At 46.5% G+C, this 26,489-nt stretch overlaps 1 protein-coding gene across 1 annotated transcript in view; it reads right to left on the reverse strand.

Annotated features, from left to right (window-relative positions):
• LOC311295045 (NACHT, LRR and PYD domains-containing protein 3-like) overlaps window positions 1-4,927 on the reverse strand; it is an 87,822-nt gene extending 82,895 nt beyond the window's left edge. The window contains exons 1-2 of the mRNA XM_084416227.1: window positions 4,825-4,927; window positions 1,460-2,684 (exon numbers count right to left, since the gene is read on the reverse strand). Of these exons, the coding sequence (XP_084272353.1) occupies window positions 1,460-2,628 (1,169 nt within the window). The 5' untranslated portion in view covers window positions 2,629-2,684; window positions 4,825-4,927. The remainder of the gene's footprint in view (window positions 1-1,459; window positions 2,685-4,824) is intronic.
• Between the last annotated feature and the right edge of the window lie 21,562 nt (window positions 4,928-26,489).

Below are 26,489 nucleotides of genomic sequence, written 5' to 3' on the forward strand. Positions count from 1 at the left end.
AGCAGCAGGCGAGAGGAGATCAAGCGCCAGAGAGTGGGGAATGATCATGCGCACGCGCAGGGTTTGAATGAGCTTGCGAGTTCTCGTTTCCTCGTGTGTAGATCTGTTATCCTCTCGCGAATGTCATTGCGCGCGTCAGTTGTGCGCTCCGTTAATTTTGTCATTGATTTGCCACCATACAACGGGCATAGTTCAAATGACTCTGTACGCAATTGGATAGTCCTTCAACCAATCAGCGACACGAAAACTCCAGGCAGAAAACGTGTTAAACGTGTTGGTTTGTAGCATTGATCAGCGGTTTGCAAAAGCAGCAAGTGCATTGAGCGATTTTTGCAGGTTGTGCAAATAAAACTTGAAAGCGATTGGTATTTACAGCCACTCGAGCGATTTGTTTGCTAAACTAAATAAGCCATTGAGCATCGTTGAGAGGTTAAACGGAATTGGATTGACTGTTGTGCGAGAGACGGGTAAATCAGAGTGTGCTTGCTGTCGCTTCTCTATCGTCATTGGGTTAAACCCCCCAATAGCGCACCATGTGGATAAGCCAGTTTGTGATTGGTTCCCGCAAATTTGTAACCGAAGCAGCAGAGATAAATGTACAGGTTTCCAGCCTGAGCTGCAGAGCGAAATCAAAACGCCCCAGATCAAGCTGGGTTTACCCAGTATAACTGCTTTCTCCATTTCTGTAAATCCGTTTTTATGAATGATTGAGTCTCTCACCCCTTGCTCTATAGTTTTTTTTTTTTTTTTTTATCAACAGCCGCTTGCACCCCCAGCTGGTGAGGCCGTCTAACAGCAGATGGAGATTATCAATCGGAAATCTACTGATATTCCTGCCGTTCCCGGATGTCAAATGTTGAATTTTCTGTCGAATTTAAACCACTGAATTTGTAGAAGCGAATTTGTAAAGCAAAATAAAATGGACCGAAAATTGCCTGTTAAATATTATGGGTTGTATTTTTAAACAGAATGAACATTTTGGAAGTGAAATCTGAAAGGTGAATATGGATTATTTAATTTTTAAAAATGAAAACGTGTGTGAAATGTTTTGAATTGAAATATTCACAGCTTAAATATACAACCATGTTCTATTTCAGCCCATAAAAATGCAAGCCCTAAAAATACAATGCATTAAAATGCAAGCAGGGTTTAATGCAATGCATATTTTTTCAAGTAGTGCATATCAACAAGCTTTTTTTGTTTCAAAAACATTTGTCATTATTTTACTTCCATACTAATGAGACTAACTAATTACCTGGATTCCAAGACTATCATCTATAAATATATTCAATTTGGATCCATATTTTATATAGCCTTTTTACCCTTTATTTGAACAACTATTTGTGCAACCAAACGACACTTGTGTTTGTCTGTATGGATGTTATTAACAGTTTTTAGAGGCAATGAACCAATATAATATCTTGACTGACCAGACAGCCCTGAACTTCATGATACTCACACAGGGTCAGGGGTCACAGCAGGTCCATCACTGAGATCAGGGGGCTCATGCTTGGAGATGTTAATCTTCATAGACACACAGCTGAATCCTGAAGATGGTCCATCACTGAGTTTAGGGGGATCCATCATGGAGCTGTTACTCTTCATGGACACACAGCTGAATCCTGAAGATGGTCCATCACTGAGTTTAGGGGGATCCATCATGGATCTGTTACTCTTCATAGACACACAGCTGAATCCTGAAGATGGTCCATCACTGAGTTTAGGGGGATCCATCATGGAGCTGTTACTCTTCATGGACACACAGCTGAATCCTGAAGATGGTCCATCACTGAGTTTAGGGGGATCCATCATGGAGCTGTTACTCTTCATGGACACACAGCTGAATCCTGAAGATGGTCCATCACTGAGTTTAGGGGGATCCATCATGGATCTGTTACTCTTCATGGACACACAGCTGAATCCTGAAGATGGTCCATCACTGAGTTTAGGGGGATCCATCATGGATCTGTTACTCTTCATGGACACACAGCTGAATCCTGAAGATGGTCCATCACTGAGTTTAGGGGGATCCATCATGGATCTGTTACTCTTCATGGACACACAGCTGAATCCTGGAGATGGTCCATCACTGAGTTTAGGGGGATCCATCATGGATCTGTTACTCTTCATGGACACACAGCTGAATCCTGAAGATGGTCCATCACTGAGTTTAGGGGGATCCATCATGGATCTGTTACTCTTCATGGACACACAGCTGAATCCTGAAGATGGTCCATCACTGAGTTTAGGGGGATCCATCATGGATCTGTTACTCTTCATGGACACACAGCTGAATCCTGAAGATGGTCCATCACTGAGTTTAGGGGGATCCATCATGGAGCTGTTACTCTTCATGGACACACAGCTGAATCCTGGAGATGGTCCATCACTGAGTTTAGGGGGATCCATCATGGAGCTGTTACTCTTCATGGACACACAGCTGAATCCTGAAGATGGTCCATCACTGAGTTTAGGGGGATCCATCATGGAGATGTTACTCTTCATAGACACACAGCTGGATACTGGAGATGGTGCTCTCTGGGTGTGAACAGACGCCTCCTCCTCTCTCTCCTCACACACACTAATTTTACAGGTACGGTCCTCCTCTCTCTCTTCAAACACACTCATTTTACAGGTACGTTTCTCCTCTTCCTCCTTGCTTGATGTGACACTTTACTTAAAGGCTGTATGTGAACATAGAAAACATGCACAAAACACAATTGAATTTTGATACATTTTATATAAATGGCATTTAATTCATTTTAACTTAACGTCAACAGTTTTTCTGCAGTTAATAGTATGTTTGTAGAGCAACATGTCCGACATGTCGGCGTTTAAACACTGGATTCACCTTCACTTTAATGACACTGCTGAACTCTTGCAGGTGTTTTTCACAATCCGTTTAGTCGTCTCGCATTAAGCAAATATGATGTTACTTTTAATGTTTATCCTATGACCACACTTCCTTTCCCCAGTCTTGCGTCACTCAACACACATTATATTAGGGTGACCAACCGTCCTGTTTTCCCAGGACATGTCCTGTTTTCACGTCCTGTTCTGGCCGTCCTGTCTGTTTTTTGTAAAGTGGTGAAAATCATTATTTTTCATTGGGCCATTACTTTAAATACATGCTTGCCTTTGCACACAAAACATATGAAACCGACTTCGGCTTCGCCCCGTCTTGTTATAATCAGCGTTCCTCAAATTCAATCCGCAGCGGCAAGCAGAGCGCACGTCAGAATACAGATGCCTGTGTGTGTTCACTGTTCATCTCAGCCTCATTGGTCTGTCACACTGCTCTTCAATGTCAGAATATTTGAAATGACCAATCAAATCAAAGTAGGCGGACTTTACGTTCACAGACACAGAATTTCAATTTTAGCAGCGTGACTTGACCAGGACTCGACGGTCGACGCTTCAGTTTATATGTAAGTAGCTAACAGCGTAAAAAAAAAGCCCAAATGTAAATTCACAGATGATTTACAGAGAAAATTCCCCTGTTTTCGTTTCGGTCGGGATCCGTGTAAAGCAGAATGCTTGAACTGCAAAGCTGGCACGTACGTGTCAGTGTCAAATAAAGGTACTAGCGATCTAGAAGCCCACATAAAGAAATTATAGGCTACAAGAGAACATCAGGAGGATTGAAATATATATTTTTTTATACTTAAATAGTGTAGTAGATTTTTTATTTTAGTGGTAGATTTTTAACCTATGACCATGAAAAGAAATAGTGTCATGTAAAAGGTGTTAAAGTCCGCGTGAACCGGAAGTTGCAAACGACTTTTCTCCAGTGCTGTGACGTATTTCCCAGTGAAAAGGAATATTGAACAGAGGGCAGGGTTTTACTCTAGCGCTCCTCCTCTCCATCTCTCGCTCATTACAGACTAACGATTTGAGGGGAGTGGTTAAGCGTTTCCCAAACCAAGCCGTCAAACCTACAGGCTTGTTCGACTTCAACCGGCGCTGCACAGACCGATCGGTTTATGACATCAAAGTACCGCGAGAGCAATTCAAAAGCATAAGGAGCAGTCTACTTTCTATTCGCTCTCGCGGTACTTTGATGTCATTCACCGATCGGTCTGTGCAGCGCCGGTTGAAGTCGAACAAGCCTTACGTCATCAGAGAAGGTCCTCCAAGGCAGAGGGGAGGGGCATTTTCAGATTTTGATTAAAGATTACGAAGCCAATTTTTTTTTTTCTGTGTTTTAACTTGCACGGATTAATTGTTCACCACAAGACTAGTAATATGCGCTAACAAAGTAAATAGGGTCCATTTTGATTTCATGCCGACTTTAAAAGCTAAACTTTTTTTTTAATAGTAGGCCTATTCTATTGTTTCAGTCCAAACATTGAATGGAAAGGATGTATTACTTTATGTATTAAAGTACAATAACATAGTTGCAAGGTTGTGAATGCATTTGTCAAGTATTTTTTTATGCATTCACCCCAACCACGCCCCCAACCCCTTAACCACGCCTCCCAGACCACGCCCCCGTCCATCAACCACACCCCCGTCCTGTTTTCTGAAAACTAAAATATGGTCACCCTACATTATATAGATTATAAAAAATAATTAAATACGTATTTAAAGTCAACCGAAGATTTCAACATTAAACTAATATTCTACTGTTAAAGAAAAAAGTAAGTGTAAGTTTAATTTTTTCTGCAATTTTATTAGTGTTAGAGTTGACGTGTCATGAAGTAGATAACGAAAGTAACCTTAAACGCTTATCATGTAGGCCTATTTGAGTTTGAGTTCGTCAAGGTGTGTTGAGACACAAATAATTGATCGACATTACAGGTATGAAAAGTTTAACGAACTTACTGTCACATGTGGAGCGATTGATGATTTTCTATCTTCCGAAATGGCGTCTTTACAGTCATCGACTGCTTTCGGTTTCACTGTGAGACGAGTAAACATCCAGCAGCTCCTCCTCGAATGGATTCTTTTCTCACTTCCGGGTTTGGAACGAGGAAATAAATTACAGCTGTGCCATATTGTGACATAACTGTGCGAGACCATATTAAAAGAAAATGCGTTCCCACTTCCACAATTTGTATAATAGAAAAGTAAAAAAATAAAAAAATAATAATAATTTGTGGATTCATTTGTTTGGACATGTTAAATGGAAATATTGGACATTTTAATGGAAATACACAAACAAAAATTCTACAATTTAGAATTTTGCTAATTACCAAACTTCTACTTTTGAACATTCTGTTGATTAACTTTGCAACTCCACATCAGTCATTAGATTAGATATTAGTAGACAGTCTGCTTAATATCTTCTAACACTTTATTGTGATGGTCCTCCAACAGACATTATAGGCTATGTAAAAATAAAAGGGAATAAATAAAAAGAGTCAAAAAGAGTCTCTTATTCTCTAGCGTCTTCTGTCAACAAAACCATAACGTTTGGTATTAGTAAATATGCATTTGAAATCGTTCATGTTAAAATTGTAAACCTTCATGTATGGATGTAATACCCTGCCTCTCAATGTCCATACTATCCATCCTAAACAGTAGGCCTCTTTGAGATTAAAATAAATGTGTCCCAAAGCATAGTATGTTGAAAAGAGTATGCCAGAATTCCCCGGATGGTCTACTATTTCTGGTGGATTTTCGAAGTGTGGATCTGTGCACATTCTGAAGGCTATTACCCACAACCCCACTGTGCACTATTGTGGCTGGAGAAGCAAAGATCTCCACAGTGACTGTGGCGTCAGGCCTTGGAGACATAACATAAAATTTAACACATCTAAGACATTTGGACATTTAAAATAAAATGTCCAAAGAAGGGGAATAAAGTATCCATGGTGATAAAAGTGTCCAAAATAAATCAAGTGGTACTTGAACTTGGTCAAATGACGTCCAGCTCCTCCTCTCAGGACGTCTAATGGGGTGGTGCAGGTATGACATCACTTTTTAGGCCAAAACGCGGTTCCCGAAGTCAATGTTTTTTTTTAAATGGGATTTTGGTTAAATGGCTGAAAAAGCATAGACAGTATAAGAAATGGACAGAGCGACCCCATAGATTTCAACAGAGAAAAGTGAAGTCAATTAGAAGCTCTCACTTCCTGATGGCTGAGCGTACTGTGCAGACTCAAACTGAGCTTGACGACGTAGATGTGACGTGAGCAACCTGTTATGTTATGAAAAGCTATCAACCCCACTTAGAGGTGATCACACATCTCCTATGACCTAACGTTACACCTTTACAAGAGGGGAAAAGATGTTGGCGCCATGGTCAACTTGCAGGATATCCAAGCTAACGTAACACTGCATTTTGGTGGCTAGCCAGATCTTTATCAAACAGCATGTAAAGGTATCTAAAAAACTAGCAATCAGCAAATTAACTACAATACTTACCATTGTCTATTTAAATGGAGAAAAATCGATCATAACACTAGTAAACTATGGAGTGACGCAAGGATCTGTGTTAGGCCCTCTATTATTCTCAATATATATGCTGCCACTTGGAAATATTATAAGGAAAAATGTAATTAGTTTCCATTGTTATGCTGATGACACTCAAATATATATTTCATCACGGCCAGATGAAAACGCTAAATTATCCAAACTGACAGAGTGTGTTAAAGATATAAAAGATTGGATGACGCGTAATTTTCTTTTATTAAATCCAGACAAGACAGAGGTACTACTTATCGGTTAAAAAAACGCCCACAAAACCTCTCACAATACAATTTTAACAGTAGGATGTCCTGTTACTTTATCCTCTACAGTAAAAGACCTGGGTGTTATATTAGACTGCAACCTGTCTTTTGAAAATCATATTTCATATGTTACAAAAACTGCCTTTTTCCACCTTAGAAACATTGCTAAGCTACGTAATATGCTATCAGTTTCTGATGCAGAAAAGTTAGTTCATGCATTCATGACCTCGAGACTAGATTACTGTAATGCTTTATTAGCCGGTTGTCCTGCATCCTCAATAAACAAGCTACAGTTAGTCCAGAATGCCGCCGCTAGAGTTCTTACTAGATCAAGAAAATATGATCATATAACACCGATTTTATCATCACTGCATTGGTTACCTATAAAGTTCCGTATTAACTACAAGGTATTGCTACTGACTTATAAAGCCCTAAACGGCTTAGCTCCAGTCTATTTAACGGATCTTCTATAATTCGAGGCTTTTGGTCATACCTAGAATATCCAGAACCACCAAAGGAGGGAGAGCATTTTCACATTTAGCTCCAAAACTCTGGAATAGCCTTCCTGATAGTGTTCGTTGCTCGGACTCGCTCTCCCAGTTTAAAACTAGATTAAAGACGCATCTCTTCAGCCAGGCATTCATATAATATTTTTAATCTTACAGTTAAATCCGGCCTCTAGTAAATAAACGCCAGAGGAGAACTGGCCCCCAACTGAGCCTGGGTTCTCCCAAGGTTTTTTTTTTTCTCCATTAGGTCACTTGATGGAGTTTTTCGGTTCCTTGCCACTGTTGCCTTTGGCTTGCTCAGTTGAGGATATTTTGCAGATATTTCATTTTAATTTGATCAATCAATAAATTCCACTAGAAACAAACCTTGTTGTATTATTTTAATTTAATACTGTGGAGCTGCTTTGATACAATCTGTATTGTGAAAAGCGCTATACAAATATACTTGACTTGACTTACATCATATCAATAGTCTAAGTGGTTTTGTGGGTGAGTCATAAGCAAAACCAAAACATTTAGGTCAAACACAATTTCTGTGTGTGCTAGAGTAAAGTTCTATAGCATATGGAGGCTAAGGGAAAGCACACAGAAAGTGGGGCTGTCAGAAACCGAAGAAACACATTTCTTTAGTAAAAAATACTCCATCTGCAGCTTTGCCGCGTTCAGTTGGTATTACTCCCTCTTTCAGAAACAACTCTGAAGCAAATCCCGCTTTGTACTGTCCTAGGACCGGTGTCGCTTTAGAAAATAGAATGGCGGCGCCATGGGTGGAAACATGCAGATTAAAGGCAGGGTAGGTAGAAATGGTCTAAAAATTTTATTTTTCAAATTTGTTTAAACTTTATGTACATATCAATACATAATTAAAATGTAAGTACTCTGAAAAAGAAAGTATCAAAATCGAGTGTCTGTAGACCTCTCACGACTGTTTTAAAGACATCTCATTATTTCCATTCACTCCACCCCCTCATTTCTGTGCTTCTTCCAAAGCCACGCCCCCAAAACACATGAACGCGCGACTCCGACCGCTGAGCTAGAGGACGCATTATTTACCTGAGACAAGCGGAGGGGAAGGGGCATTTTTTTGCCTGGTTTGCCTTCACTAACTGCATATGCCGGTACTGTAAATTTAGATTGCTCTTTCTCTGCCATTGTTTTGGTATTCCTAGGTTCAGTGCCTTCTTCTTCTTCTTCGATAGATTTTATTGGCAGCTTGCAAACATAGTGCATTACCGCCATCTACTGGACGGAGGTGTGATCAGGTTCCGTGCCTCTCGCACTCCTCAAATCAAACGGTCGCGCGCAAGTGGGCAGGTGCTGTGTGGCAAAAGGGTGGTTGCCATGGTTGCGAGAGAGTGACAGTCGCCTAAGCCAATCCTTTGAGTCGTCCCGAATCGAAATAATGAGCTGTGTTTAATACAGATTAAATGGTCTAGAGTCACTTGATTTTTATACTCTTTTTTTCAGAGTTCTTACATTTTAATTATGTATTGATATATATAGAAAGTTTTAACAAATTTGGATCTTTAATTTTTAATAAATCCTACCTACCCTGCCTTTAAGGGGCGGTAATGTTATAATAAGATCCCCTTTAAAGGAGAACTCCGGTCAATTTTAACATTGAGCTCATTTTTTTGTACATTTGGAGTGCTGTCAATACAGAGAACAACGACAAAAATCGGTGTTGCCTACACCGAGTTATTCTATTTTTAAAATTTGCACCCTATTGACTTCAATGGGGCAAGTAGTAAGCCTGCTTTTTAGCCTCTTAACATCCTTTAAGTGTCATTACAAGTGCACAGAAAATGTGAGTGATTCCTTCCGAGTGAACACGGGTGGATCTGACTGCAGTAGATGTTAGAGATATTAATAAAAATGAAGTTTATTCAGCCAGCACTCATACCTTTGTTTACATCCTGTTTTCAGTGGAAGGCCATAGTAATCGATTGTCGAGTTCACACGCATAGGTTTAGTACCTATGATCACGCGCGTGAACTCGACAATCGACTACTATGGCCTTCCACCGAAAACAGGATGTAAACAAAGGTATGAGTGCTGGCTGAATAAACTTCATTTTTTTTATTAATATTATTTTTTAGCAATTATTTAAAAAAAATGAAGGAATCTTTCCTCTCTCTCTTTTGTCTCCCTTAATCTCTCTCTCACTTCTTGGTCTCTTCTTTCTTCTCTTTCTCTGGCCTCCTGTTCTTGTCTCTCCTCATGCTCTCGTTGCTCTCCTTATTTTCTTTCCTCCCTTTCCTGCATCTCTCTCCATCGCCTCTCCTCCCTTTCAATGGCATCTCTTTCTCTTTCAGCTTCCTCCGCATCCTCAGTACTCACCCCAGTCTGTGGACATTTCAGATCCTACAAATATTTGATAACAGAATATCAAGACAGTCAATGATATTGCAAAACATTGGATTCGTTAAATTATTGCATTACAGGGACAAACATGATTAAATCATGACAGAATTCTCATTTTAGGGTGAACTACAATTTAAAAAGAATTTTTTTTTTTTTTTTTATCTGAACATCAGACATTTTGCCCTCTATCCTCTGCTCTGTGATAAAAATAAATAAAAATAAACTGCAATAAGAGCTCGGGTGGAAATGTTTGCATCTACAACATTGAATCTACAGCACTTGAATAAAATAACATATTTCCTTTGTCTTGTATAATTACTCAAAACCTTTAATTGCAGCTTTTCGTTTTCCAGTGAAGAGGGCTTCATTAGCCAGTTCTCCACTCTATAAGCACACATGAGTGTGTTCATCAGCCCCTGCAAAATCAACACAGAATTTAACATTAGTGATAAACCATGGTCAATATATTAATGCTACATAGACAAGCTGAGGTACACTTGTTAACAGTAGCTTGCTATGTAGACAACAAATATTTCATAATATCAACACTGGTAAAGAGTTTTGTAATGATCTTGTAACCGTGCTACACTCTAAACGTGAACTAACACTGTGCTAGGTTCGAAAGGAGCTAAGTGATATAAACTGTACCCATAAAAGGAAGTATCAGACCAGGTAAGTAGTAACCAGTAACTTTTACTCACATTAAGTTGCAAATAACAGTTGAAACACAATTGCATAACATGTATATGAAAAATAAAAAATGGGCCCTTTAAAACAAATGAGTCTCTGGTTTTGTCCTTTTGTAGTCGTTAAAGTCTGTTTTGTGATCACTTTCTGTATTAGTCAGTCCTGTCAATAGTTCAGTGTCAAAAGTGTGTGTCACCAGTTCTGTGACAGTTTCTCCTTTTAAAAGGAAGTTTGCACTTGGATGAAAGAGTGGGTACCAGCTCAGGCGACTGATACTTTCCTACCACCAGGGGAAACGTTCGATGAGTTGGTCTGCGACTCTGCGTCTCTTCACGATCACACTGGGAGGCTCGCCATCGATAGAAAAGGATCTTCCAAGTAGTTTCACTCTGTCCATAAGACCTGACCTGTTTTTTTTTCAAACAGGAAATTTAAAATAATGTTCTATATACGTTGTACAACAGTCATACTAAAGCATAACAACCACGTAACATTAAGCATCACATGCTGCATAATACTAAATGATCACATGTTCAGGCCTATTTATCACACTTTAGTTCAACTTCAAATCTCAACTCAATATCTAGAATATAACATGCACAACCTTATACTTAATAACAGTTGATAATAAATCAACAAAAATGGCATACTCTTAAATCCCTGGATTAGAGAAAAACTGTAAACAATACAGGTTCTACATAAGTTAAGTTGCAACACATAACGTCTCGGTTACATATGGTAACCCTCGTTCCCTGAGGGAGGGAACGGAGACGTACGTCGTGGTGAACGACGAATAGGAATCTCGCTAGAGAGGCCAATCTACTTCGAGTGAAACTAAAACAAGCCAATACACATTGGCGTGCAATCATTTGCATCAGCTGCGCAGCCTCGCAGCGCGGGTATTTAACGAGCGGCTGATGCGATTGCACTTCAGTTTTTTGCTGAGGAGCCAAGCCTGAAAAGCTGGACGCCCCTGCGGGTAGCAGCAGATGTGGCGACGGGACGTACGTCTCCGTTCCCTCCCTCAGGGAACGAGGGTTACCATATGTAACCGAGACGTTCCCTATCGTCCGGTCACTACGACGTACGTCGTGGTGAACGACGAATAGGAATCCCTACCAAAGCGCCACAGCTGCTGCACCCCTTCCAGCGCCCTGTGTAAGCCTCTACACCTTCTTGCCTGGAAGGACGATAGGAGAGGGCTTACACCGAGAGTATCCGTCACTGTTGTTCCATGATACCCATACAGTGAGATTATTGGATAACACTGGGAAAGCGTGCCCGATCTGAGGGAGGGGAACGCTGCGGGAGCCACATTCTTAAGAAGAGTTATGTGGGAATAGACATATGGACTAACCCGAGGGTTGTACTGCATATGAATAATGGGTGACTTAGCCCAAGGGAAAGACACGGGCTTCCGTTTAGGAGCAGCCGTGGAGAATATACACATATGGGATCCCCGTAGGGTCACACATATGGGACCCAGCCTAGACCCGGATCTCAAGGATTCAGCGGATAAAGGCCTGGCACTGGACGCTCCGCCATGTCCGTGCCGAGGGTGTTGGAGGACTCAACAGGTTCGACTCTGGAGCAATAAGGATGCACAGTAGGGTGCAGCAAGCCGACAGAGCCGGTACTCTCAGTGCTTCTACCCGTTTAGGGTGAGAACACGGGAGGACACGGGCTCTACACGTAGGCTATAGTATCTAGCGAACGTGTTAGGTGTCGCCCAGCCCGCAGCTCTACAGATATCTGTTAGCGAGGAGCCACGTGCCAGCGCCCAAGAGGATGCAACGCCTCTCGTGGAGTGTGCATGCAACCTGAGCGGGCAGGGCACGCCTTGAGCTTCGTAAGCCAAGGCGATGGCATCCACTATCCAGTGGGCCATCCTCTGCTTGGAGACAGCCTTTCCCTTCTGCTGGCCTCCGTAACAGACAAAGAGCTGGTCTGAGGTCCTGACGCTTTGAGTTCTGTCCACGTACATACGCAGAGCGCGAACAGGACAGAGCAAAGCCAGGGCTGGGTCTGCCTCCTCCAGGGGCAGCGCTTGCAGGTTCACTACCTGATCTCTAAAGGGAGTGGTAGGAACCTTGGGCACATAGCCAGGCCGGGGTCTCAATACAACATGGTTGTCACCCGGTCCGAACTCTTGGCACGATTCGTCGACCGAAAATGCTTGCAGGTCCCCTACCCTCTTGATCGAGGCCAGTGCAATCAGCAGCAAAGTCTTCAAGGAGAGAAGCTTTAAGTCCGCTGACTGCAAAGGCTCAAAGGGAGCATCCTGAAGTGCTCGGAGCACCAGGGAAAGGTCCCAAGAGGGTATGGAGGGGGGACGAGGGGGATTTAAACGTCTCGCCCCCCTAAGGAACCTGACGACCAGGTCGTGCTTCCCAACTGTTTTGCCATCTATGTGGTCATGATATGCTGAAATAGCAGCAGCATGTACTTTAAGGGTGGAGGGAGACAGCCTTCGCTCCAACCCTTGCTGCAAGAAGGAAAGCACTGACCCTATCGAACATCTTCGGGGGTCCTCTCTGCGGGAGGAACACCACTCGACGAACAGGTTCCACTTCAAGGCGTACGCACGTCTCGTAGACGGCGCTCGCGCAGAAGTGATGGTGTTAAGTACCTCTGGGGGTAAGTCACCTAGAACCTCCGCGTCCCATCCAGGGACCAGACATGGAGTTTCCAGAGGTCTGGACGCGGGTGCCATAGGGTGCCCCGTCTCTGAGTCAGAAGATCCTTCCTCAGAGGAATTGGCCAGGGAGGGACTGTCACGAGGAGCATGAGTTCTGGGAACCAAGTCCGGGTGGGCCAATAGGGAGCCACCAGAAGGACCTGCTCCTCGTCCTCCCTGACTTTGCACAGGGTCTGTGCAAGTAGGCTCACTGGGGGAAATGCATATTTGCAGAGGCCCCGGGGCCAGCTGTGAGCCAGTGCGTCCGTGCCGAGTGTTCCCTCGGTCAGGGAGTAAAACAGCTGGCAGTGGGAGGTCTCTGCGGAGGCAAACAGGTCTACCTGAGCCTCCCCGAACTCTCTCCAGATCAGCTGGACCGCCTGGGGGTGGAGTCGCCATTCTCCCGGGAGCACAGCTTGTGATAGCTCGTCGGCCACACGGTTGAGCACACCGGGGACATACATGGCTCGAAGCGACCTCAGACGCTTCTGACTCCAAAGGAGGAGATGGCGGGCGAGTTGCGACATGCGACGGGAGCGTAGACCACCTTGACGGTTGATGTACGCAACGGTTGCAGTGTTGTCCGTACGGACCAGCACGTCTCTGCCCTGTAGCGGCCTTTTTAGGCGGCTCAGAGCGAGACGAACTGCTAGCAACTCGAGGCAGTTGATGTGCCAGTGCAGTTGGGGGCCCGTCCACACCCCTGACACTGCATGCCCGTTGTACGTGGCACCCCAATCGGTGGCAGAGGCATCTGTGAATACCACAGCATGCCTGGACACCTGTTCCAAGGGGACTCCTGCCCGAAGGAACGAGGGGTCTGACCATGGGCTGAAGGTCTGGCGGCACGCCGGTGTGATTGCCACCCGGTGAGTGCCGTGATGCCACGGCCATCTCGGGACTCGGCCGTGAAGCCAGTGCTGAAGCGGTCTCATATGGAGCAGCCCGAGCGGAGTTACCGCTGCTGCCGCTGCCATATGCCCCAGGAGCCTCTGAAAACATTTCAGTGGGACCACCATCCTGCCTTTGAACGAGTTCAAGCAGTTCAGCACCGACTGAGCGCGTTGCTCTGTGAGACGCGCTGTCCTGTGTCGAGGAAGAATCGAGACATGAAAGTACGCGTCCTCCAGGTCGATCGCTGCAAACCAATCTTGGGGACGGATGCATTCGAAAATGCGTTTCTGCGTAAGCATTTTGAACGGTAGCTTGTGAAGGCTCCGATTCAAAACTCGCAGGTCCAAGATCGGTCGTAACCCACCTCCTTTCTTGGGTACAATGAAGTAGGGACTGTAGTGCCCTGACCTCATATCGGCTGGAGGGACCGGCTCTATCGCATCCTTCGCCAATAGGACTGCGATCTCCGCGCGCAAGACATGGGCATCGGCTGCTCTCACTGTAGTGGAGTGGATGGCCCGAAACTTGGGGGGACGCCGGGCGAACTGAATCGCATAGCCGAGCCTGATGGTCCGAATGAGCCAGCGAGACGGACTGGGGAGCGCTAGCCAGGCTCGCAGAGACCGTACAAGCGGGACCAAAGGGACCGTAGGCGTACCCGGAGTGGGGCAGCGAGGTGGAACACAGGGGCTCGGCTCGGGAGGCTCTCTCTGGGAGGCAGCCCGTAGCGGAGTCTGAGTGTGCTGTGCAACACTTACCTGATTCCACGAGGCCGGAGGTGCAGGAGGCGGCTTGGTTGCGTTCTCGAACTGCACACTGCTGCCTGCTGGCGATAGAAGAGGCGGATGAGAGTGGTGAGGATTCTCTCCCCCCACTGCTCTCCGGGCCCTCTTCGGACCCAGAGATGTAAGAAACTGCTCTTTTATTGAAAATTTGGGTACCGCTGGTTTTGAGGCCAGCGGCGGAACAAAAACAAAAGGAAAACAAGGATTTTCCACCCGGCCCTCTTCCGGGGGATGGAGCGATGCGGTCATCGTCTCCTGGAGAGCAGTCCCTGCCATCTCTGGGTCGCCCGTCCTAGGGCCGCTTGCTCCTGGCTTTGCCGCCCTTCTTAGCGGGGTCCTGGACGGGCGGGGCGGCCCGCCTGTGACTGGCTCCACGGCGCCGTTTAGATGGAGGCTGCTGCGGCGGCGCGGGAGCAGGGGCAGACGCAGGAGGCCGCCCTCGGCGACGAGCAGACTGAGGAGCCGCAGACGGAGGGGTGGGAGCAGCAGCTGGCCGCCGCGGCAGGATGTGACGGATGGCCTCAGTCTGCTTTTGTACAGCCGAGAACTGCTGGGCGAAGTTCTCGACCGCGTCGCCGAAGAGGCCGGTCTGGGACACGGGGGCGTTAAGGAACCGGAGCTTGTCGGTCTCCCGCATGTCCGCCAGACACAGCCAGAGATGGCGTTCCTGGACCACCATGGTGGACATCGCACGACCCACCGACCGCGCGGTCACCTTCGTCGCACGAAGCGCGAGGTCCGTCGCGATACGAAGTTCCTGAAGAACTTGGGGATCATGACCACCCTCGTGCAGGTTCTTTAGTGCCTTGGCCTGATGAACCTGCAGCAACGCCATGGCGTGCATGGCAGAGGCAGCTTCCCCACAGGCCTTGTAAGCCTTGCCGGTTAGATCCGACGAGTACTTACAGGCCCGTGAAGGGAGACACGGTTCTCCACGCCAAGTGGAGTTAGGGCACAGTTGCATAGCAACAGCCCGTTCCACTGGCGGGATGCGCGTGTATCCCTTAGCTGCCCCGCCATCAAGGGTGGTGAGGGAGGAGGAGCCACCGGAACGGTTTCTGGCAGTGAAAGGTACCGTCCACGTCCCCGTAAGCTCCTCATGCACTTCTGGGAAGAAAGGCACTGGGGTGGGTTGCTGAGAACCAGCACGCGCCACCCCGAGATACCAATCGTCCAACCTCGAGGGTTCGGGACACGGTGGAGGATTCCACACGAGCCCGACCCCGTTGGCGGCCCGGGAAAGCATGGCCATCATCTCCGGGTCCGTCTCAGGCATCGTTGACACACCCGAAGGAGGTAACGGCGCTGAGTCGTCATCCGCAGAGACGTCTGACCCACCCTCCGATGCCGCGATCGACATCTGATCCTCACAGGGAGCCCCAAAGGAGACAACCGGTACACACCGCGAGGATGGTCCAGTTTTCTCCAATGGGGGCTCAACTGGCTGCGGAGCATGAGAGGGGTGAGGGCTCCTAGGGGGTTGGTTCCCCGAAGGAGACGCGCTCACCGTGATCCTCAGGTCACCCATGTCACTGCCCGAAGCAACCCTCTGAGGAGGATTGGATCGAGGCAGCGGCATGGGGACTCCGCCCCTTTGCAGGAACGTGAGTCTCGACCGCAGCTCCGCGATGGTCATCTTCCCACAATGGGTACATGACTCATCCACAAATGCTGCCTCAGCGTGTTTAATGCCCAGACACACGAGGCAGCGTTTGTGACCATCCTGTGAGCCCAGGTAACGACCGCATCCAGAAACACACAGATAGAAAGTCATTTTTTTCTCTTTTTGAAAAAGACGCTCTCTATCTGTGTAAGCTCTTTTAGGGACTGCTCTCACTGGTGCTGAAACACGCAGGGGAACAGTCACTGCGAACACAGACAGGAATGTGCACCTGTCTGTGCGCTGTCTCTCTCTCTCTCTCGCTGGCAGGTCTTACCAGCTGTAAAAACAGCTTTTGAGCGCTCTGCTGGCGCACCTTACCAGCTGTTATAACAGCTTTTTTTTTTGCTCAATACCACAAAACAAAAACAAAAAGACAGAAAGAGAAGAGAGAAGAGAGAAAAAGACTGCTCGCGCTGCCGTGCTGTAACGCCCGCACCGGGAAGGAGAGATCCAGAAAGGCTCGTTGATTAGTAAATCACTCTCTGTAAGACGCATCGAAGTGCTTGGCTCCGAAGCAAAAAGCTGAAGTGCAATCGCATCAGCCGCTCGTTAAATACCCGCGCTGCGAGGCTGCGCAGCTGATGCAAATGATTGCACGCCAATGTGTATTGGCTTGTTTTAGTTTCACTCGAAGTAGATTGGCCTCTCTAGCGAGATTCCTATTCGTCGTTCACCACGACGTACGTCGTAGTGACCGGACGATAGGGAACTGTAGTTGCAATATTAATACTCTAGTAATAAGAGTACCTTTTTTAGAACAAAATGTTTTATCTACTCACAGCAGAATTTAAGTTTAACATTTGCACTCACAACATTAAAATAAAATCATCATAGAAACCATATAGTATTTTTTATAACATTCCCTTCAATAGAAATGCTGTGTAATTCACTCAGCTATTCCTTAAAACAAAACAAATTAACATAAAAACAGCTGTGTTCAGGTAACTTAAATATCAGCTTACTATTTCTGTACTCTTTGTAAACTTTGTATCACAGTTAGCAAGCAATATCAACATCATGCAGTTCACTATCTTACCGAGACAAATACAGGTGGAAAACGGGGTTCCCTTACGAGAACGTTCTCTCGTACTGCGTTGCAAACGCTGTGGGAAAACTCCTTTTCTCGAGAATATTGAAGCCTTTATTTTAAAACGCATTGCTGCAGCATAAGCGAGAGCATCAGGCTCGCGCGAGCTAGCTGATAGGCTATGCTGCATGCAACTGCACGAACCAATGGCGAGAGAGCAGAGGCGCACGAACCAATCAGAGAGCTTGGCGCCCTGCCATACTCGAGCGCGCCAAATAGGGCGTGGCAGAAGAGTATAAATACAGAGAAATCTCGCCATAAAACAGATCTAATCTCCTTCAGCTTCGAGACTCACCTCTTCGCTGAAATCTCCAGAGAGAAGCCGCTCGTCGTTGAGAAGCCCTTCAGCGGAACAGCTTCAGGTTTTGGCAGATCATCCTCGCAGATCGCCGGCTGAGCGTTTTCCTGTGGCATCCGACGAGTATCCTTTTTGCACTATCTAAAAGAGCATACCGCTGTTTTCACAGCGCGCGAACAGCGTTGTTTCAAATGTCTGTTTGCGAGTCCTGCGGGGTTTCCCTGCATGTGTCTGACAGACACACACTGTGCGCGGTCTGTCTCGGTCCTGAGCACACCGAGGCAGCGCTCACTAAAGGCGGCTGTCCACACTGCGACAGCATGACCATGGCGGTTCTCCGGTCACGTCTCGCCCTCGCTACTTCAGAGGGCGAACCCGCTTCACTTCCGTCTTCGGCGCCCCACGAGCCCCGTAGGAAGAAGCGACGAGATCAGAGGATCCCCGAAAGCGGTGAGGTTGAAGAGCTCACGCCGGGTCTCTCCCCGCGTGCTTCACCCGCCTCCCAATCCCCGGTTCTGTTCGCGAGAAGCGACCAACGCCCCTCTCTCGAAGCGGCGGGACTCGTTTCTTTTGGCGGATCGGCGGATGAGGATGACGCTGTTTCTGTGGCGGCATCCGAGAGCGAGGAATGGTCGGGCTCTGTGGACCCCGCCCCCTCTTCTCTGAGCGATCGTCCTGACACACGTGCGAACATCGACGCCGAACTTTTCCGTGTCATGTCTCGCGCTGTCGACGAACTAGGACTCAACTGGCTTCCCCAGCTGAACCTGCAAGAGGCCGCCTCGACGAGTGGTACCTGCCGGGCCGCCAACAGGCCCCCCGTCAGCGCGCCGCTCCTTTTCTGCCGGAGGTCCACGAGGAGCTCACTAAAAGCTGGCGCGCGCCCTTTTCAGCGCGAACGCGCGCTTCCGCTTCTCACACGCTCTCCTCTGTCGACGGCGCTGAAGAGAAGGGCTACGTGTCTCTTCCCCCCATCGAAGAAGCGGTCGCCGTCCATTTATGTCCTCCCACTGCAGGCAGTTGGAGGTCTAAGATGACGCTGCCGTCTAAGCCCTGCAGGGCCACTTCAGCTTTGGCCGCCCGTGCCTACGCCACCGCTGGCCAAGCTGCCTCGGGGATTCACGCCATGGCCACACTTCAGGCGTTCCAGGCCAAACTCCTCCGCTCCATGGATGAGTCAGGCCCTTTCCCGGACACCCTGAAAGACCTCCGTAGCGCTTCAGACTTGGCGCTTCGGGCCACGAAGACCACCGCTCAAGCTCTCGGCCGCAGCATGGCCAGTTTGATTGTGCTTGAGCGCCACCTGTGGCTTAACTTGACGGAGATCAAGGACGCAGATAGAACCGCCTTCTTAGACTCTCCGATCTCCACATCTGGTCTCTTCGGCCCATCTGTCAATGGCTTCGCGGAGCGCTTCACCGAAGCACAGAAGGCTTCTAGTGCTATGAAGCACTTTCTCCCCAAACGCTCCAGCTCGGCTTCACGGCGTCCCAAGAGCGCGCCGCGGCCAGAGAAGTCAGTTCCTCAGGTTCATCAGCCCCGCCCAGCGGCTGAGACCGGTCAGCGCTTAAAGCCAGCGAAACGTTACCCTTTCCCTAAGCGCCAGGGACCCAGACCGAAGCTCACGCTCGACCTCGAGCCGAAGAAGCCGTCCTAACCGGCAGAAAGAGGGGTTCATGTCCCGCCGCGGCCGGACCAGCCCCGAAGATCGCTCGAACACTGCTCACAGCCCCCTCTTCAGTTCAGGCGGCCGGAGTAGTTTTAAATGCAGAAATAGGGCCTGCTATCTGTCATGCACCTCTGCACACAAACGCTGTTTTAACAGCGACCCACAAAAAGCACAAATCGAGCAAAATTTCACTTTCATGTCTAGTCGAGCCCCCGTCTCCGGGCGCTCAGTCTTCAGATATGATCATACCTCTGGTTCATCGGGCTCTGGCATGGCAGGCCATACCCGGAGTCTCAGAGTGGGTAATGAACATCATAAAGCGCGGTTACTCGCTTCAGTTCTCCCGCAGACCACCACGCTTTCGAGCGGTTATTCAAACTTCAGTAAGGAGCACACTAGTTCATGTCCTCCGCACCGAAGTACAGGGTCTGCTGGCAAAGGGGGCTATCGAGAGAGTTCCCGCTGCACTAAGCGAGTCAGGGTTTTACAGCCGTTACTTCCTCGTTCCGAAGAAGGACGGCGGCTTAAGACCCATTTTAGATCTCAGGCATCTGAACAAAGCCCTCATGACACGGCCGTTCAGAATGCTTACAACCAAACACATCCTGGCGCAAATTCGCCCAGGCGATTGGTTCTTTTCAGTGGATCTAAAAGACGCGTACTTTCACATCCAAGTGAACCCCCACCACAGGCCATTCTTGAGATTCGCCTTCGAGGGGCAGACATACCAGTACACAGTTCTACCTTTTGGACTGGCACTGGCACCTCGTACGTTCACGAAATGCATGGATGCAGCTCTCTCCCCCCTGAGACAGCGGGGAATGCGCATCCTGAACTACCTCGACGACTGGCTCATTTTGACTCAGTCAGAGGCGGAGTCCAATACTCACAAAGCCTGGCTTCTCAGTCATTTAGAATGCCTGGGGCTCAGGGTGAACTTCTCCAAGAGTATTCTGTCCCCCAGTCAGCGTATTACGTTCCTGGGAACAGTTCTAGACTCCGTACTTATGAGAGCGTGGCCCACTTCTACCCGCGCTCTCTCAATCCAACAGCTCGCCGCGTCGTTCACGAAGGGCACTCATGTACCCCTTCGAACGTATCAGAGGATTTTGGGCCTTATGGCTTCGGCAGCTTCAGTACTCCAACTAGGTCTACTGCGCATGCGTCCTCTTCAGCTGTGGCTAGCACCTCGGGTACCCCCTCACGCTTGGCGTACAGGTATCCTGAACATCAGGGTGGACCAGCATTGCATTCTAGCACTGGCCCCTTGGATGAACGCCAGCTGGTATCAGCAGGGCGTGAGCATGGGAGTGGTCTCAGAAAGGAGGGTCATTTCGACAGATGCCTCCAACTCAGGTTGGGGAGCCCTGTACGAGGGCAGGCCTGCCTCCGGCCTCTGGTCGAGCTCGGAGAAACGCCTACACATAAACTGCCTCGAGATGAGAGCAGTTTTTCTGGCCCTAAAAACCTTCCTTCCACACCTGGCAGGACACCATGTCTTGGTCCGGACGGACAACATGTCAGTGGTGTCCTACATAAATCGCCAGGGCGGTCTCAGATCCCGCAATCTGCTCGCCATAGCTACCCAGCTGCTACTTTGGGCTCAAACCAATCTGCGCTCGCTCAGAGCAGCTCACGTGCCGGGCACGTTGAATACAGGAGCAGACATGCTCTCTCGGGGCAACGTTCCCCCAGAGGAATGGTCTCTCCACCCCCAGACAGTTCTCCTATTATGGGAAATCTTCGGACAGGCAGAGGTAGACCTCTTCGCCTCAGAAGACAACTGTCACTGCCCAATCTTCTTTTCGAAGAAAAAGGACGCGCTGGCCCACGACTGGCCCAATCGTCCCCTTTACGCGTTTCCTCCGGTCTCGATGCTGCCTCAGGTCATCGAACGGATCAGGAACACGGGGTGTGCGATCCTCTTGATAGCTCCTCTCTGGCGGTCCCAATCTTGGTTCCCAGAGCTGATGCAGCTGTCAGTTTCAGACCCTTGGCCAATTCCTCTGAGGAGCGACTTATTGGCTCAAGCGAACAGAAGGATATGGCACCCCCGTCCCGACTTGTGGGCCCTTCATGCCTGGCCGCTCAACGGCTACCCCAGGACCTCCCAGAGGGCGTCCTGAATACTATTCTGGAGGCTAGAGCTCCGTCTACTAGACGTCTCTACCACCTTAAATGGTCAGTGTTTTCCAGCTGGTGTCAGGCTCGAAACCTCGACCCTCACTCTTGTGAAGTACCGTTGGTTCTTTCCTTTCTCCAGGAGCTGTTGGACGCGGGACGTTCCCCGTCCACACTCAAAGTTTACGTGGCAGCCATCGCGGCTTTTCACGTTTTGGTGGCTGGCTCTTCTCTGGGAAAATGCGACCTTATTGTTCGCTTCCTTAAAGGAGCCAGGAGGCTCAACCCGCCTCGGCCTCCCTCAGTGCCGGCCTGGGATCTTTCTCTGGTTCTACGGGCCCTCAAGGGACCCCCCTTTGAACCCTTGGGGTCCACGGACCTAAAGTCCCTTTCCCTGAAAACTGCTCTGTTACTGGCACTGGCGTCAGTCAAAAGAGTAGGGGACTTACATGCGCTTTCCATAAGCGCTTCCTGTCTTGAGTTTGGCCCCAACGACTCTAAAGTCCTTTTGAAGCCAAAACACGGTTACGTGCCTAAGGTGCTCTCTACTCCGTTCAGAGCGCAGGTAATTTCGCTGTCGGCCCTCCCAGTTTCGGGAGAAGACAGTGATGCTCATACGCTCTGCCCTGTTAGAGCGTTGAGATTATACTTGGAGCGTTCGGCCTCGTTTAGGCAGTCCGAACAGCTCTTTGTCTGTTTCGGGGGCCGAACCAAAGGGTTGCCGGTCACGAAACTCACGCTATCCAGATGGATAGTTGATGCTATTGCTTTAGCATACGCCTCACTGGGCCTTCCTTGCCCCATGGGTGTCAGAGCTCACTCCACGAGAGGCATCGCCTCCTCGTGGGCTTGGACTAGTGGTGTCTCTATTGAAGACATTTGTGCGGCGGCAGGCTGGTCAGCTCCGTCCACATTTGCGAGATTTTATAACTTAGAGGTCCCTGCTTTACAAGCACGGGTTCTCTCAATCTAACCTCGGCTCTCCGATCCGGGTTAAATTTCTAAGTTGTATGGGAACTTTACATGGGCTGGCCCCTTTCGCCCTAGCCTATGTACACACCAAGTATCTTTAGACCCGATGTTCTGGTCTGTGGTATTCTGGCTACTTTCTATCCCGGAAATTCCTGGATTAGAGTAGCCACGAGACTTAGCACGGCGTTTTAAAAAGTGTTCCCACAGCGTTTGCAACGCAGTACGAGAGAACGTTCTCGTAAGGGAACGTACTTGGTTACTTACGTAACCTCGGTTCCCTTAGAGATAAGGGAACGAGTACTGCGTTGCCCTGCCGTGCTATCCTCGAACATCAGGTATTTTCGTTCAGTCGATTAGACCTGTTTTATGGCGAGATTTCTCTGTATTTATACTCTTCTGCCACGCCCTATTTGGCGCGCTCGAGTATGGCAGGGCGCCAAGCTCTCTGATTGGTTCGTGCGCCTCTGCTCTCTCGCCATTGGTTCGTGCAGTTGCATGCAGCATAGCCTATCAGCTAGCTCGCGCGAGCCTGATGCTCTCGCTTATGCTGCAGCAATGCGTTTTAAAATAAAGGCTTCAATATTCTCGAGAAAAGGAGTTTTCCCACAGCGTTTGCAACGCAGTACTCGTTCCCTTATCTCTAAGGGAACCGAGGTTACGTAAGTAACCAAGTACGTTTTCCAAACTCTTAGTTGCTCCTCCTTATTCTGTCTTCTGTGTTGATTCTTTAGCTTGCTAATACACTCACTTTTATCACTCTGTTATCTTTAAATCTGTAAATTTCCTCTCGTTTCCCGTCGCCATCAATCGTGTTCGTCTTCTCTCTTTCTCTCTTTCTCTTACATACTCGCGCGCATGGTCGAATCACGCAATTTGCCTCATGACCTGTCAATCATGGTCAGCTAGGGGAGGAACTATCACTCCTGATTGGCTGATTTCTTCCTAATGAGATATTACACTATTTTGGCTGTTTTTTTCTTAAAGGGATATTAAGCTATTTTGGCAGATTTTTTCCTAAAGAGATATTACACTATTTTAATACAATTTTAAAGTAATTTTAACCCTGTATTGCCACTGAGTTACAATCTCATTAAACTGCGAAACTACAAACGTCTTTGTTTAAAGAAAACAGTGTTAGCTGATAGACTTTAGCTCGGTCTGTTCGGTAATATAACATTTAAATTTTCCAGCTAATTCACAAAATTGTACCCTCGATTTACATTATTTAAACTTTTAAAGTAAAGTCAATCGTTTACTTATGTGACATTAAACGAACACAATTTAAGCACAACTAAAAAAGTATTTTCTAAAGTACACTTGAAAACAGCTGCGTCTCCGTTTTCCTCCATTTTTTAAATATAACGACGACTCCTCTCCAGTGGCATCACGGGATAGTAAAGTGTCCATCGTATGCGCACTTCAGAATCTCGGCGGCAGTAGTATGTCATCCGGGTACTTTTCGCCTACTGTTTTTCGAATACTATGAATTCGGACATACTTCTCTGCTCGCAAACTGTTTTTCCGCATATATAATAGGGAAGTATTCGATTTCGGACGCAGCGAATGGGTTTGTTGAATTGGGTTTTGGTTAAATGGCTGAACTAAAGTATGTGGTGAACACAAGCTCAAGACAGTTTCACATTTTATTCTACGACATAAAATACGTCAGTATTACCCCACTCGTGATTTTTGGAAGCTGTTATGTGTCTTGAAAAATGCGGTTGCTAACAAGTGGCTCAATTGGACTACAGAGGCTGTCTATAAAACTATTAGTCTCCTCTAATAAACTATTCTAACTCGAACGTTCTGGGAAAACGTTTTTAGATAAACATACATTTTGGCAAACATATAAAAAGATACACTTTAAATACTCTCATGGTCAAGACAGGCAAAAGAAAAAAAAAGACAGTAACGGAGATTAAATCACAAATTTATTAACAGTTTAACAGTCATAAACAGAACTCAGGCCATAGCCTGTCTGAAAAAAAAAAAATGTTTGACAATGTTTGAAACAGCAGGTTATCAACAATCTATATGAAGTGGCACTATGCATAGCCAAAAATGAGGCGACATGGACAAAAAAACAGAATCGGAACAGCACGGCACAAACAATAATGTGACAACTTAAACAGCAGCAGGAATAAGGCCTATTATGGAAGCTTATGGGTAGCAATATTCAATTTGAAATGTAATATGCAAAATGACAATGCAATATGTAAAATGGCAATGCATTTCTGTATTTCAATTTTAATTTTCCCATACATTTGTGCAACGTTTGGTGCAAAATGAAAATGAAAATTCAATTATAAAATTTACATTTGCCATTTCATACACTAGGTTTAATATGTACATTAAATACATAATTTAACGCTTTATAAGTTGCACAATTAAAATTAAAATGTATTACAGAAATGATTAGATATGTTTAACATGTTCAAGCAAAAACTGTGGCAAAATTGTAATTTAAATGTTATTTTTTCTTAATTGCATTTACACTCACAGTTAAGACACTTGCGACTGCATTTCCATTAAGTGTCACGCAATGAATGTAGCAAAATTCAATGTGCAATTTGAAAATGCATTCTGAGCCGATCACGTGCCCGTCCCGCCCTGTCAATGACTATTACTGCTACACGGGATATATCCTAGTCATACAGGGTGTAGCTGATGCTCTCTGCGACATGGGCAGCTGTGTGACTTCCCCTTAGCTCTTTCGTACAAAGAAATTAAGTGAGCTGTGATTGTCACGTAAGCATGTGTGGCCAGTGATGTCCACCTGTCTGTAGTTAGAGCGAGTTTTTTGTCCTGCAATAAGGTCTTAATGTGTTCTCGTGTGGTGTCATACAACTTTACTATGCGGGCTGACATAGTGGTGCGACATGGAATTGTGTATCGTGGCTCCATTTCCAGTATGAGGTCCTGAAACCCGTCTCCCGAAATTACACTTATAGGCCTCAAATCCCTCATATAAACCTTGCCATCTTATCGGTGATGGCCTTTACACGTGCATCTGGCAATGTGCCGACCGGTTGTGTAGGAAAGTATGCAGTCATATGATGTTGGACGCCTGGCGATCCTCTGGCCGTCTGCTGTGTCTCTGACTCCGCTGCCTCATTTGGATGGTCACTCGACAGGTGAACGCGAAGATTGGATGTCGAGGATGCGTAAGTAAACCGTTTTTTGCACATTCGGCAAACTACTTTATCTTTAACAGTTACTTTACCATCTACGGTGTAGAACCCACAAGACACTACTTTTTAAATGAGTTGGGGTCTGTGCGTTATCTTCCATTTTCAAAACAGGGTGGCTATGGCTATTATTTGCTTGATTTGGTCATGGGCCTATGCTACAATAGAGCGCCCACTACTGGATGCTCTACACATGACACTTAAAGAATCGGATAGTTTATTTATAGTCCGATTACGGATATTTCACATCATGTTCGAATGCATATTCGAATATCGAATATAAAGTGACAGCCCTAGTGGTGTTTATCGAAATTTATAAAAATATTATGGGTACTAAGTACGCCTGAACTAAGAACGTCTCCTTACAAGAAGCCTGATACGTCGTCTCCATCTATGTCGCCTTTAAAAGTGTTTAAAGGTTTTCATTAGTAGATGCATTTGTTATAGGCTATTGTTATTAATTAGCTATTAACCACAAGTTGCAATATTTCATACTAATTCTAAGTTTATTTCATGTTTGATAACTTCTGTTTTTGGTGTTACGTTGGTGTTGAAGTGAAGTAGGGGTAACACTTTACAATAATAGTACATGAATAATCATTTACTAATACCTGAATTAATAATTACTTTACTATGAACTAATGATGAGTTAAGACATGTACTAATGAGGAACTAACCTTAACTACGACATGAGTCATATGAATTCCTGCATGAATATACCATCTTAACTACACGTTAGTACATGCTTGTTAATTAATGTATTAGTTAACATTTCGGGTTTAAACTAAATCAAACATGTTCCAGATCAGAAGAAAGATGTACTAAAAGGGCACAATGTAAAATTGTTCATAAATTTGACACCAGCAACTGTCACAAACATCAGTGAATGACACTAGATGTC

Source organism: Rutilus rutilus, assembly GCF_951802725.1.
Source record: "Rutilus rutilus genome assembly, chromosome: 1".
Lineage (NCBI taxonomy): Eukaryota > Metazoa > Chordata > Actinopteri > Cypriniformes > Leuciscidae > Rutilus > Rutilus rutilus.